The sequence below is a fragment of the Pangasianodon hypophthalmus genome, chromosome 14 (genome assembly GCF_027358585.1).
Source record: "Pangasianodon hypophthalmus isolate fPanHyp1 chromosome 14, fPanHyp1.pri, whole genome shotgun sequence".
NCBI lineage: Eukaryota > Metazoa > Chordata > Actinopteri > Siluriformes > Pangasiidae > Pangasianodon > Pangasianodon hypophthalmus.
Genome location: NC_069723.1, coordinates 17,225,348 through 17,240,113, shown reverse-complemented (window position 1 = coordinate 17,240,113; position 14,766 = coordinate 17,225,348). Strand labels below are relative to the sequence as shown.

The window sequence follows — 14,766 nt, the reverse complement described above, 5'->3', positions numbered from 1 at the left end:
TTATTTAGTATATTACCTTATAGCCCACTTGCTGCACAGGAAGGAGTGTGTGTGTGTGTGTGTGTGTGTGTGTGTGTGTGCACTGCTCTGCTCTGTGGCAGAAAGACAAATAAGCATGGAGCTATTTCACTTCAGTAAACAGTAATTAGACAAAATGTGCCGAATGGATGACTTTTATTTTTGTTAAGTATCGGTATCGGGATATTAGCCTTGGTGTTTTCTTGGTATCGGATCGAAAAGATCGAAAAATTAGTGGTATCGCCCACTGCGTAGCGTCAACGTTTCTTGCGCGAGACCGCGCGTATGTACGCCGCGCGTGCGCGCACTTCTGCGCATGCGCGTTTCAGCTTCACGCCTCAACTTCTCATAGCGTTTTACAGTGGGATTAGACAGCAAACAAATCGTGCGTTCGCAAATATCAAGAATTAAAACGAAGGTAAGTACCGGGTGGAAAAGGCTTTGTTGATTTCAGCTGCCTAGATATATTGGTGATATATATCTACAACGCATTTTGTACAGGATATAGGCTCCGTGCTCTATAAATGGCTGAATGACGACGTTAAATAAATTGAATAATATCAGATCCAGTACAGAACTGAGGTAACACAGCTACAGCACCAGCTGGCAGCATTAGAGAGTCCCTGCATGCGCAGTGTGTGTTTTCTACTGTAAAGTACACTATGTCCTCATGCACGGTGGATCATAAACACCTCCAGTCTCATGTCAGCTGTGCTACACTGGCTGTGTTCAGCTTTTAGCCTTTACTTCACTGTTACTGTAAGATATGGTTCATATTTGCTTTGCTTTGCATTTATACTAAATGAGCATTTGTGCAAAGCTTTTCCTCTCCACAAGCTCGAGATAGGACCTGAAATATTATATAACACATATAACATATTATATAACGAGAGATATTGTCTGAAATTGCATGACTTATTTACTTTACCATCTCATTTCTGTGTGTTTGATATTTATCTGTGTATATTAGGTCACACTATCAGAAATAAAGTTACTAAGGAAAAGCTGCTTTGGTGCTACTATCAAAGGGACATGTTTTGCACCTTTAGTCCTAGCTTTAAGCTGGAAACATGAATATACTGTAGTGTGCATTTAAAAATCATTTAAGGTACATTATTGGACCTTGAGGACCAAGCATAAAACTTGACCACAAAAGCTATTATTATTATTATTATTATTATTATTTAAATAAATAAATAAGGGTCCCTGGAGGAGTACTGGTTAGGCCACAGTGCTCTCACTGCTGTGGCCCGGGTCCGATTCCCGGCCAGGGAACCAACCCCAGTCACAGTGCGCCTTCAGTACCGGTCCCAAGCCCGGATAAAAAAAAACTGGGGAGGGTTGCGTTAGGAAGGGCATCCGGCGTAAAAACTGTGCCAAAATCAAATACACAGACCAGCGATCTGCGGTGGCGACTTCTAACAGGAGCAGCCGAAAGAGGAACAGCATATATACATACACTGTATGGCCAAAAGTCAGTGGACACCTGACCGTCACACCCATATGTGAGCCTCCCCTAACTGTTCCCACAAAGTTGGAATCACACAGTTGTATAGAATGTTAATGCTGTAGCATTAGGATTTCACTTCACTAGAACTAAGGGGCCCAAGCCTTTTTCATCAAGACAATGCCCCTGTGCACAAAGCAAGATCAGTGAAGACATGGTTTGCCAAGGTTGGTGTGGAAGAACAAGTGGCCTGCACAGAGCCCTGAACTCAACCCCAGTGAATACTTTTGGGATGAACTGGAATGCAGACTGCACAACAGGCCTCCTCATGCAACACCAGTGCCTAATCTCACTAAAGCTCTTTTGGCTGTTTGGGCAAATCCCCACAACCATGCTCCAAAATCTAGTGGAAAGCTTTCCCACAAGAGTGGAGGTTAATATAACAGCAAAAGGGAACCAAACTCTATATTAATGCCCATGGTTTTGGAATGGGCACACATGGGTGTGATGGTCAGGTGTCCACATACTTTTGGCCATATAGTGTATATTGTTATTCTTTTTGCACTATCTGTTATATCTGACACTTTCATACTAGAACTGTGTACTGGTTGGCACTGCACTGTCTTTTACTGTGCTTATTGTCCTGGTTTTTTTTAATAGTTATTGTACTGTCTTGTGCTGTTTGCACACGTTTGCATGTGCACTTTATGTTGTAATGTGTAGTCTGCACCATGGTCGTTTCACTGTGTACCGTACCAGCTGTATATGGTTGAAATGACAATAAAGCCACTTGACTTGACTCGACTTGACATGACTAATGGTACAGCACATGCACCTTCTCAGGTAAAAGATACATACTCATTGTACACACGATGCATCCTAGATGGTACCACTCTGGTAACAAGCAAACAATTTTTTGCTTTATTTCAACCTTTATTCCTGAGAGTGCAGGACATTTCAGTGATTAATCTGTAAGATTTAAGATAATATTAACAATGATGTTTAATAATATTTCATAGGTGTTCAAAAAATAAAGGACATCTAAAAATTGTGACGTGATCAAGTACAAACTTCAGTTAAGCTAAAGAGAAAAAAAAAAGACAAATCCGTCATTCTTGCTTGAACATTTCGTTTGTTTTATGTCACATATGCTTTTTTGAGATATTCTAAAGCTGCACGTTTTCTCATATGAAAACAATTCTATCATTCATTTTATGACATTTCACAGATATTTACTGATGTCCTCTGCTTCAACAGTCTGTTTGTCTTTTCTCTTTTTCTCTCTCTGCAGTCATGGGCAAGTCAATTTTCTCTTTGCCAAAACAAAAAAGCGAGGGCCAGGAGAAACTGACACCTGATGATCCTGACTCTGAATCAGTAGCGGATAAGAATGATATATCGCAGTTCCCTTATGTTGAGTTCACAGGCAAGGACAGTGTCACCTGTCCCACTTGTCAAGGAACAGGAAGAATACCAAGAGGTAAAAAAAAGTGTCAGGATTTGCTTACTGTTAATTAGGAAACCAAATACTAATAAATGGGCTGTTTGTTTTTTTTTTTTTTTTTCCAAAAGATTACTTATTTATCCCTGGCAATTATATCAGGTTTAAATAGCTAGTGGTGCTTAAGCTAACTATGGTGCCTATTTTATTATGTTGATGTAATAATACTTGTATCAAAAGTTTGGAAACAGAGGGGTGTAAAGACATTTAATAAGTTATATCTAGCACCAGTTTATGTAAATCAGCAGCCAGTATTGAACATCAACACTGAAAAAAGACCTGACACTGTTAGACCAAAGTATCGCCAAAGTTTACTTTGGATCTCAAGTTCCTCAAGTGTCACTTAACACCCTTCTAGTTTCAAGCCTTCAGTATGGTGCACTGTAACCCTAGCCCTTAATATCCCATGAGCTTGGTTAGTGGCAAACGGAGAGGGTTTAAGCATAAGCAAATTAGCTCATGGTGTGTTTTCTCTCCTGCTCAGAACAAGAAAATCAGCTTGTTGCCTTGATACCATACAGTGACCAAAGACTGAGGCCAAGACGAACGTATGTTTCACCAGGACACTCCACAGATCTGTTAGCTTTTTAAGAAAAAGTCTGGTTAAAACAGTAAGGCCTTGTCATTTGTCATACCTTTTTTTTTTTGCAGAAGACTGGTCGAAGCAAATTCACTTTCATGAAAGTTTATTAAAATGTATTATTATATATTCCAAGATGCACACCTCACGGAAGCCCCTTTGATAGCAGAAATCTACTTATTACAATGTCATGCATATAACATTCTACTAACTCATTAACTCTTCCTGTACATTCATGCTGTGACTGGTTTCAAGAGATAAAACTGATTGCATTATTCTCTTATTACAGTGTAATCACCTGTAAGTGACTGTAATGAGCAAACCTGTGTGTTTACAGTAAGCTGTACGTGAGCTTGTCAGTGGTGCTTTGTCTCCTGCTTTCTGGCCTGGCTGTGTTTTTCCTCTTCCCCCGCACCATTGATGTTGCCTATGTCGGTGTGAAATCTACATATGTCCAGTTTGATACAGAGCAACGCATCGTCTATCTCAACATTACAGTGAGATCTTTTGTTTCTTCTGTTTCATTGATGGCTCGGGTCAACCTGTTAGTCGGGATATTATTTGTCGGTATATTTAATTATACTGCATAACATGCACCTGAAAGGCTTTTGGGTAGCAATTTTAAAGGATTCATAATGCATGCATTAACATTTAATAACATATTTACAGGCTAATATATAAGTGTATATGTATATGGGAAGCGTTTGTCAGTATCTGCAGGATAACATAAGATGTCAACGTTAGTGTTAATTAATAAATAAATAATATGTAATACCATAATATTACTAGGTTAATATTTAATAGTATACGTAATAGTTAATGCTTAATATTAACTAAAGAAATTTGGTGATCCGACTGTACTATTTTTATAGAATTTTTCAAATCCCTTATGAATCCCTTATGAATACTGTTCATGTTACTGTGTGAACAGTAAATGTGCTTTATTAAAGACAGTCTTGTACAATTATAGTAATGCTACTCAGAGTTTTTGCAAAATATTCTCATGCGTTCCCTGTAGATACTGAAATTCCACATGAATTGAAGTTAGCCTAAGTAATGTATTTTATTTGGATAAGTGATTTGTTCAGTTGCATCAAAATGCCAGTTGAGGGAATATCTTTTGGAAGAATGGTGTTCATTGCACAAGCACCGTTCCAGAGACTTGTAGAATCTTTGGCAGGGTGCACTGAAGCTGTTCTGGTGGTGTATGATGACCTTAGTAACAAACTTAATGTTGTTTTTTCCCCCCTTTAATTTGTCAACCATCTGATTAATTGTTTTTCTGTGCTATGAAGTTAATGTGAAGAGGGTGAGTGCCATTTTAAGCTGTTTGGAATCAATGAAGTCAATTGTTGTCTCATTTCAGAACACACTGAACATTACTAATAACAACTACTATCCGGTACAAGTGGCAAACATCACAGCGCAGGTGCAGTTCTATAAAACAGTGATCGGAAAGTCACTTGTGAGCAATTTGACAAGCGTAATGCCCCTGGATATGCAGCAGGTGCGTAGATTCTTCATTCGTGCCATGTTTTCAGCTTTAACGTTCACACTAGGTTTACTTTCACATCCACATGCAAATATGACCAGCCTCAAAGAGCGCTTCATGCTCTACAGGCTGTTGTTTAACCCTTGAAAGTCCAGCTTGTTATTCAGTTAATCATATTAAAGCATATTATTCAGTACAGTGAGACAGCTGCTGGGAGCTTGACGGGTTAGAGAGGCTGGTGCAGTGCTCACACGGCTCAAAGTGCAATACCTAAAAGGTGGAATATATAAAGGATTAACTTAATCCCTTAAAGTAGCAGCTTATTAGTCAGTTATTCATCTTAAATCATATATGAGGTGGGAAAACAGTCAGTCTGTGTAAATATGTGTAAACCCTTGCTAGGTAAATGTGATTTCCTTACATATTAAATGTCAGGCTTTGGTCAAGTTGTTGTCATAACATACCTAATCAATTCAGCTTGAATCAGATACAGGCTGTCAAAATGTCTACATCTTTAGTCTCCCTTTTCACTTATGGGGTAACCAGATTTTTAAAATGCTAGAACTTTATTTGTGGTAATTTTTAGAACTATATAGTAGAAAGTGTTAAAAAAAATCTCACTGTGTTGAGGGTTTTCCCTGGCCCCCACACATATTACAACTACTAGGACGGAGTGTCCTGTATCCGAAATGAAACAGCTAACAAGTGTGTAGTTACAAGGGTGAGGAATGCAAGTCTGGACCAGCTGACAGGTCTTCTGACTTTAAGATGTTAAATTATCCATCCAACTCACTGTATGCTTTAGGTTATGGGTGTTTTACTCTGCCTGTGGCTACAGTGATTGTGTCCTGTTGTCTGTTAGTCATCAGTTTAAGGAGTGCCTTTACATGTTGTTTTTTAGCTCCTGTTCAGAATGAGTCATCAACCCCATCATGAAATCAAGATAACAGTGGAATGTATATTCACAGACCTAGCAATGAGTCTACTGATGAGATTACAGGAATAAATACAATGTAGTGTATTCTGACGTGTACTTCCTCTCAGAGAGGTTTTACATTTTAAGTACTGAAATACTTTGAGTACATTTATTGTTCGTTTTTACAGCAAGCATCTGACCTTTTGCCTTTCCTTACACTCTTATTGCCTTAACATTGGCTATCTAATCAAATGGCTCAATGCTGTGTAAATACTGTAAGCACTGTTAACAGCTTGGTATTGACTGTGTCTGTTCCTGTTTAGGTCGATTTCTCTGTTTTCACAGTCATAGCCAATGAGATGAGCTACATTTAGTAAGTACTTTGAGTTTGGACATATGATTTTTTACCAAGGCGCATGCAGCATACATTACTTTGTTTGTGTGTGTGTGTGTGTGTGTGTGTGTGTGTGTGTTAGTTAACATTTTTCTTTGTCTTTCAGTGACTTTTGTACCATGCAGTCCATAAAAGTGCACAACATTGTGGTCATCATGCAGTAAGTACAGGTTGTTCTGATATATTTCCATAAAGACTAACTGCAGGGAGATCACTACTGGTCATTAGCAATCTTTATACCACAGTAATTTTCTATAACGTTAGCTCTGATAGTATTTCCAGCTCCAAGGCACATCACATGTTTATATTAACATGCTCATTCTAATAGATTATCAATTCTATAGTAACAAATTACAGAGGGACTTGTAAAGTGGAAGCTCTGCATAAACAGGTTAAAATTACTATTGTGAAGTTTTTGGGTGGAGACGTTCGTATAACGCTTATGGAAGGAGTCTGAAAAATGACAAGCTGTATTTTTTGTCTCTTTTCAAGAAAGAGAACAAGAGAGGTTGGTGAGGGAAGGATTGTTTATAGCTGTTATAATATAAGTGATAACAGGAAAGCACTTGTTCCATGGATGTTCCACAACAACAGATGTAACTAAAAATGGATTAAAAAGTATGCTTTTCTTTAATTAATGTAAAATTATAATAGTGGTATAAGAGGAATAAAACACTTCGGGATGTGCTGTTTAGGGAAAACAATAACTTTTGCGTCACAGCACTTTGTCGTTGATGACATTTCTAAGTGCAAGACTGTTGGGTTTTATTCCTTACATTAATTATTAGTGTCAGTCATTTACACCAGTTTTAACTTGTCTAATCATTATTGCAGTATGATCTTATTTTATGCAATAATGATATCACGGAAGCCTGGAATATAATAATGAGCAGTATTTATAAGCTATTTTTAATTAATAAACCAATTTTTTATTGTGTTCTATCCTGGCCAACCTTTAAAGGTTCATGATTAGCTTTGAGGGTGTTTTGATAAATGGTGGCAGGAAAAGCAGTAATTATGGTCAGATTAATGCAGGCACAAGTTTAACCGTGACACATCACAGGTTCACCATGCTTTAACGTATTATGCGTCATTACAAGTTCTAACATAATCACAATATGTAGCAAGATGCTGCAATGCTTTTTGGAAACTCAGCTTTGTACTTAAGCTTATTTTATACCTTCACCTTATGATGTGGTCTGTGTTCCTCAGGATGACTGTCACCACTGTGTACTTTGGCCACGCTGAACAGGTCTCTCAGGAGAGTTACCTGTACGTGGACTGCGGCTCAAACACCACCAGTCTCAACGGACACATGACAGTGATACAGTGACACTTTAGACCTTGAAACCCAGCTGCAGCATGCACTGTGGCCACACTGGAGGATATCAGCGAGTCTCCCTGATAAGTTTTATGTGCTGTGCATGGTCATGTCAGGAAGATGGCAAAGCTTCAGCCAGAATGTTCTCAGACTCGTTTATGGATGACTTTTGTAGATAGATGTACTTTAGAAGGAATTGTTTTGACATACGACTGCAGTGATTTTCTGGTCCACTGTGGTCTCACGTCTGTGAATACCTCCGTTTGTCCAGGAAGAGTTTGAGATGTAAAAGGAACACACCACACGTTAGCATCAATTACTTCTTATTGACTGCAGTCACATAAAGCTAGGTTCTATAGGTTTTATGAACCACTAACATTTTTTCCTTTCACTATTTATAATTTTTACATACAGAGCAGTAAGAATGGAGAGAAAATTATTTGCTGGATAGACATTCGTGTCTAGACAGAGACTTCTTATGAAAACTAAGCTGCCTTTTTATACATTTTACAAATATTTGTTTAATGGGAAAATGGGAAATTTAAAATTCAGTGTCATCAGTGATATGGGGGCGGCGGCTATTCGATACACCAACCAGATGTAAAATGATACAAAAAATTCTGCTGAGGTACCGTAAATACTATTACTGGAAATGTGCAACATGCTAAATTGTTATGTGAAGCTGGGATGTTTTGATTTTTTTTAATAATCAGTAAGGCTATTTTTTATTTTACCACTATAAAAGAAATCTAAGAAAAACACCGAACAGCTTGACAAATCTGACAAAGGATCCTTATTTCAACCAACATTTAATTTTTTTTGAGATGTCATTTTGCTTTTTTCTGTTTTAATTGATGTAAAATTATAAGAATGTTCTAGTGAAGAAATTGATTGTTCAATTTCCATGCTCAGATTATTTGACTGTTTACTTTCTATTCAGAGTTTGCAAACTGCAGAATAATTATATTTCAGAAAAACAATTATATCTCAGTCTATAGTTTGATTATATTAACAATTATTTAAAGCTGTTTATTTTTCCTGCTCTCCATTTTTGTTGTGATTAATCTCCATGGATACAGCATTGCCAGACATGAATATTAATAGGCATTGCACAGAATTGAGATGTGATTAAGACAGCATTGCAGGGGTAAACTGGACGGGATGGAATAAAAATCAGAAACGCTTTATAGTTGTGTTTAAAGGGATTGGGTTTGTTTTGGTGCTAGTGTGCAACATTAAACAGTACATCAAAACATACAGTGCAGTAGAAAAGTTGGGTAGAAAAGAATTGTAGAGGGGGTCTTCACATTTGAATATGTTACAGTTTTATGTAACACGTGTTATGTTTGGATAATATGTGATATATTACAGATAATGTGTGTTACATTCTAGACAGTAGTGAGTTTTGTGTGTGCATCCCTCATCCCCTCATTTACACCTTTCCCTATCCGCTTCTAAAAATAAATTACCTTCTTGACTGTAATTGATTTGAAAGATTTGGGTGGAAAAGAGCTAGTCTCTATTATTCCACTAGGGAGCAGAATATAGCAATAAACTCAGCTACTGACAAAATGTGCTAGTGATCAGTAATTCTTTAGCAAACTATTTTTTTATTATGTCTCTTTCCAAAAGTATACAATTTGGTGGTTTCACAGCATTATTAGGGCAATTATTATTACTTTTTTTTTTTAATTATGGGCTGTTTTCTGTAGATTCACGACATAAACTCCCATTTAAATCCATTTCAATGGGACAGTTCATATATTCACCAGGTTTTGGCTTTTTTTCTGATCTTATAAGATCAGCGTCATCTTCTAAAGGTTCTACCTTCTAGTCAGTCTGAGGGTGAGTCAGTTAGCACGTTTGACTCACACCTCCGGGGTTGGGGGTTCGAATCGCACCTCCACCTTGTGTGTGCGGAGTTTGCGCTTTCTCCCCATGCTTCGGGGGTTTCCTCCGGGTACTCCAGTTTCCTCCCCCAGTGCAAATACATGTGCTGTAGGTTGTCCGTAGTGTGTGAGCGTGTGTGTGTGATTGTGCCCTGCACATTCAGGGTGTCCCCCGCCTCGTGCTCTGAGTTCCCTGGGATAGGCTGCAGGTTCCTCCGCGACCCTGTGTAGGATAAGTGATATGGAAAATGGATGAAAGGATGGAGGTGTTGGAGGGGTGAAATAGAGCAATTGTTATGTATGAACACCGGATAACTGCCAGGGTTCCTTGTCACTTGGGTCCTAAGGGATTGTCAGTCATTACTAAGGGCAGTTTATAGTACAGTCACTACGTAACCTTGTGTCGAAGGTCTGGGCATGTGGGTGCACACAAGGCGGTCGTGCACCAGCGTTTGGCTTGGATCTGGTTGGTGCAGGTAAGCATTCGGGTGCAGCACACGCTGCACCTGAATGCTGCACAATCAAGATGTGATTTTTCAAGATGTGATTTTTTTCCACATCGCTGTGTGAAGTCTGAAAAGAGCTACATGAGAAAATACATAGTTATATGTATATAGCTGTCAGGGAAATGTGTATATTTATATAATGTAGTGGTTATAATGTACTAGATTAATGGTGTTTTCACATATACAGTAGTTCTTTTCAAATTCATGTCTAATCAAATGTTTTTTGATGCAAAACATGTGCATACGACACATGAGCACTAGATGGCACCATTTCTTCCATTTGAAACCTTTTCTTTTTGTGGGAATATACTTAAATAACAAATAATAAATGCACATTTTCTCTGTGTTCCTTAATAATTCTTGAATTGGTGTAACATGCCTGTGTTAGTAGACTATGTATAGTAGGTTGGTGTATGTTTAAAAGTATTTACACCCCCAAGCACAGTAAGGAAGAGGTCTCCTGAGGGAACAGCTATGGCATCTGTTACTGTCGTTAGAGAAATCTCTTGCTTCCTTCTTCACTTTCAGAAGAGGTGCCTGTTTTGGTTCCTGTAACAACACCTGAAAAAACAGCCGGTGTTCATAACCTACTAGCCAAAAGCCCAGGAAAAGTTCTTTATTAAGGAGCTTTTCTACATACTTGGACACAAGACCTGACACTGTATACAGAGAGCTTTGCCTGAGACATACCAGTATTAAAAGTTTTTTTTTTTTTTTTAAATCTACAATGTAAAAAAATATTAGTATAAACTGATGATGCTGATGGTTGTTTGTCTTGCAGTACTATAACTATGTACTATTATGGAATAATTATAGAATAGTAACTATGATATTGAAGACTTTCCCAAGATAATTTCAGTACAGGAATCATTATTAAAACATGAGCAGCATCAGAGTGACTTTATGAGAGTCACTTTCTGTGACAGTACGCTCATCTTACATGCAGATCATTTTTGTTTTGTTTGGGAGAAAGAAATACATCCACTCTGGTCTGAAAACATCAAGTTGTACTCGTCTTGAGGAGGGGGATCATTTGGCGCACATCTGGAAAAACCATTTCCTTACATCTGGGAATGTGATTTTTTCCAAATAGACCATGAAAATTTCATGAGAGCTTTTAACCATGTTTGTGGACTAAAGCTCATGGAGATATTGTTAGTGTATGTATGAGTGGAGAATGTCATTGGCATTTAATTATGTTTTTATACACAGATCATTACTACAATTTGATATGTTTAATGTTTTAATTTGTGATGAAATGCTTATCTGTAAAAATAAAGACCCAACACCATACTGACACATATTTTTAAAGTTTAGGAACCAGACTGGTGTAAATGAAATTTGGGGGGAAAAGTCATATCAAATAAAAGCTCATTAGAAGATCTATCACTGTCAAATACAAACCTTTATCAAAACTCAAAACTGTCATGTACGCTTATGTAATATATAGAGATCACACTCTCCACACTTTTTTTTGTCCTATTCCTTCCTCTCCATGGTTCAGTGTCATTCCTCCTCTCTCCTGCAGGTGTGCTGTAGAGCAGGGTGGCACATCCAGAGAGCTGGACACCATTCCCGGACCCTCACTCTTGCCTGTTCCTTGTGTGTGTGAGTGTTTGTGGATACAAGAATGGCAGGGTTTAATCAGTCATCTTCACTGCTCTGGACTTACCTCTGTGTGGCCATGCTGGCTCTTCTGGCTGGTGTGTGTCTGGGAGGATCTGATTCACCCCGTGGCGTCTCCTTACCTTTTGTGTTCGACCTGAAAGCAGTGTGTGATCCACCATGCAGACATGCTGGGATCTGTATCCGAAACAACACCTGCTTGTGCTCACGGGGCTACGAAGGAGAGACCTGCCAGTATGGTGATGTTTCCCTTTTTTACTCATTAAATGAGTGCGGGAGGCTGTGAAGAGTGTGTGTGAGAGTGTGAGTGTGTGTTTATGGGTGCACAAATGTATACAGCTTCTATTTTGGCTATTTAATACCATAAACAGAACTTTTCATTTAATTTTCTGCGTATTGAAACAGTTATATGCTTTATAATCTGAAGACATTAAATGTAATAGTATGATTTCAGCTAACTGCGAGCCAAAGTGTAAAAACGGGGGTGAATGTCTCCGACCTGGAAAGTGCAGATGTCCTCCAGGACTTGGTGGAAAATATTGTGAAAAAGGTATTTTGAAGGTTTCTACAGTAAGCTCTCACTGTTGTGATTTTAACCTCTGGGAGAATGAAATGTTTGAGGGTAAAGATTTCACATTTACAAGAGAAAAGGAGCAGAAAAGAAAAAAGAGGGACGTACTGAGATTTGGTTAAGGTGCAAATGGAGAAATTAAGAGAAATATAGAGAAATTAAGAAAGATGGATGGATAGCTAACCTTGGAGATTCTGTCTTTAACAGTTGCATGTGATGGTGGCTGCTGGAATGGTGGAGAATGCGTTGCAGTGAACGGGCAGGCCAAGTGCATCTGTCCCTCCAGCTGGACTGGATCCAAATGTCAAGAAGGTTGGTTGATTTTCTCTACTGATATTTCAAAATCAAAATTTATTTTCAATACCATGTGGGTTTTGTGGGAAATTAAGGAGTCCTGTTTCCTTCATGAGGAATGTGCCAATTCAAATTATGCCTTATAATTAAAAGTTCTCAAAACTTTTTCATGGGAATTTGATTATAACACATTTAAGATTTATATCTGGTTTTATCTTAAGGATGGAATTTAACAATCTACATTTTCAGGTCTTTGAAATTTTCGGTAATCCTTGTTTAGCAGTTTTGGCAGCAAAGTGATATGAGATAAATGATACTTTAAACTTTAAAGCTTTGAACTTTAATGATGAAATGAATAATTGTAGGGTTGAGGCCTATTTAGGATTGCAGGGATTTCTAAAAGAAACAGTAAAAGAAAAATACAGTATGAGAGCATCTAAGTGTGTGTTTCATGATCGAATGCCATTTTGAGTGTGCGTGCTTGTTCTGTTTCTACAGCAATCTGTCCTCAGGGTTGCCAGAATGGAGGCAGCTGTGTGGCTCCAGGAATCTGCAGCTGTCCAGAGGGATGGCTGGGGGGAGCCTGTCACATCGGTGAGCCAAACTACACACACAAACGCACACACACATCATGAAACCTCTTATATTGACTGTTCACATCAAGTTTTATATATATATATATATATATATATATATATATATATATATATATATATATATATATATACATATATATATATATATATATACATATATATATATGATAGATTGATATATATATAGATATAGATATACTGTATGTATATTAACATATATTGTGTCTTTGACACACTGGATAAAATATTTCAACATGCAATAGTTATATATTTCAACCTCTGGTGACTCTGTTAAATAATATTGCTGCACTGTACTCCTGTTGATGGGAGCTAGCCAGACTGTGAGCTTGTCTGCTTTCTTTGGTCTTTAGAAACTGCAATGCTGATCTCAGACCAGTTTCAGTTGAAGCAGCATGTTTGCAGTTATGAATATTGTATTCTCTCCACAGCTGTGTGTAAGAAGCCGTGTCTGAATGGTGGGAAATGCGTGTCTCCAGACAAATGTCGCTGTCGCACTCCGTTCTCCGGCCCTCAGTGCGAGGACAGAAAAAAACTCTTCTGATCTCAGCACTTACACTCCCTCAGAGCTGGAGACTTGGCCAACATGGTGCTATTCATTTAAGTTTGTTCATTCACTTGTACTTTTTACATTTGTAAACAAATTTATTACATTATGTTATATGTATGCTGTGTGATTTTATGACATTAAATAAATTAAAACACAAGTTCGTATGTGTGTGTGTGTGTGTGTGGTTGATTACTTGTGTGGGGTTGATTACTTGTGTGGGGTTGCTTTAAGATGTAATGAACATTCAATTTAATAGTATATCAACTCCACTGTTACTACTCCATTATTACTAAGTGTATCCACATTTTGCCCTAAATGTCATGCCAGTATTTGTTGAAATAGAAGTATATATAAGAAGTATATCTACGTATATATTTATTTACACCACAGCATTGTTGAATTCTCAGATTTAAAGGTATCATGAATTTCCTATAACAGCAGCTCTCACCGAAAGTATATATTAAACCTCTTAAACTGCTCATTCTAATATGTCATTTTTTCAGTAGTAACAACTCATTCAAAGGGACTTGCATGGTGGACAATCCACTAAGTCTAATAATAAACAGATTTTTTAAATGTGCTGTTATTAAACAAACAAACAAAAAAAAAATGTTGATATGTTGAATCTTTCTGTTAGGAGATTTATGGTGTCCAGTGTCAGCATTTTATAACATTTAGTATGTTTTCTGCTCAGGGAAATCTTCAGAACAAAGGGCTTTGCACCTTACAGTTTCTCTGTAACATGACAACATACATTTTTTTGATACATAACTGATTTAACTGAGCGTATTTGTGAATATTCAGCAACATTAAATGCAACTATAAATGGTTAAAAAGCATTACTTCATAAATTAAAAATAGAAATCATTGCCAAATCATTGTAAGGGGAATAAAACACTACTGTTATAGGAAAATAATCTAACCAGTATGGATTATATTCCTATACCAGCATGCGCTATCATGTTTTATTCTTTACATATGAAATACCTTTATATTTTAAAACCAATAAAAAAATTCACACAAAAACACCAAGATTACAAATGTACA

General features: G+C 37.5%; 2 protein-coding genes across 2 annotated transcripts; both read left to right on the top strand.

Annotated features, from left to right (window-relative positions):
* The first annotated feature begins 276 nt into the window (after positions 1-276).
* Positions 277-8,856, top strand: tmem106ba (transmembrane protein 106Ba). The gene is made up of 8 exons (XM_026934865.3): positions 277-436; positions 2,757-2,945; positions 3,451-3,514; positions 3,884-4,043; positions 4,913-5,053; positions 6,278-6,327; positions 6,455-6,508; positions 7,561-8,856. Exons 2-8 carry the CDS (start codon positions 2,759-2,761, stop codon positions 7,679-7,681), a joined length of 777 nt encoding a protein of 258 aa, XP_026790666.1. The 5' UTR covers positions 277-436; positions 2,757-2,758; the 3' UTR covers positions 7,682-8,856.
* Positions 8,857-9,611: 755 nt separating this feature from the next.
* Positions 9,612-13,883, top strand: seraf (Schwann cell-specific EGF-like repeat autocrine factor). The gene is made up of 5 exons (XM_026934866.3): positions 9,612-11,929; positions 12,145-12,240; positions 12,469-12,573; positions 13,054-13,149; positions 13,601-13,883. The coding sequence occupies exons 1-5, from the start codon at positions 11,695-11,697 to the stop codon at positions 13,711-13,713; spliced, it is 645 nt and encodes a 214-aa protein (XP_026790667.1). The 5' UTR covers positions 9,612-11,694; the 3' UTR covers positions 13,714-13,883.
* Positions 13,884-14,766: the final 883 nt, after the last annotated feature.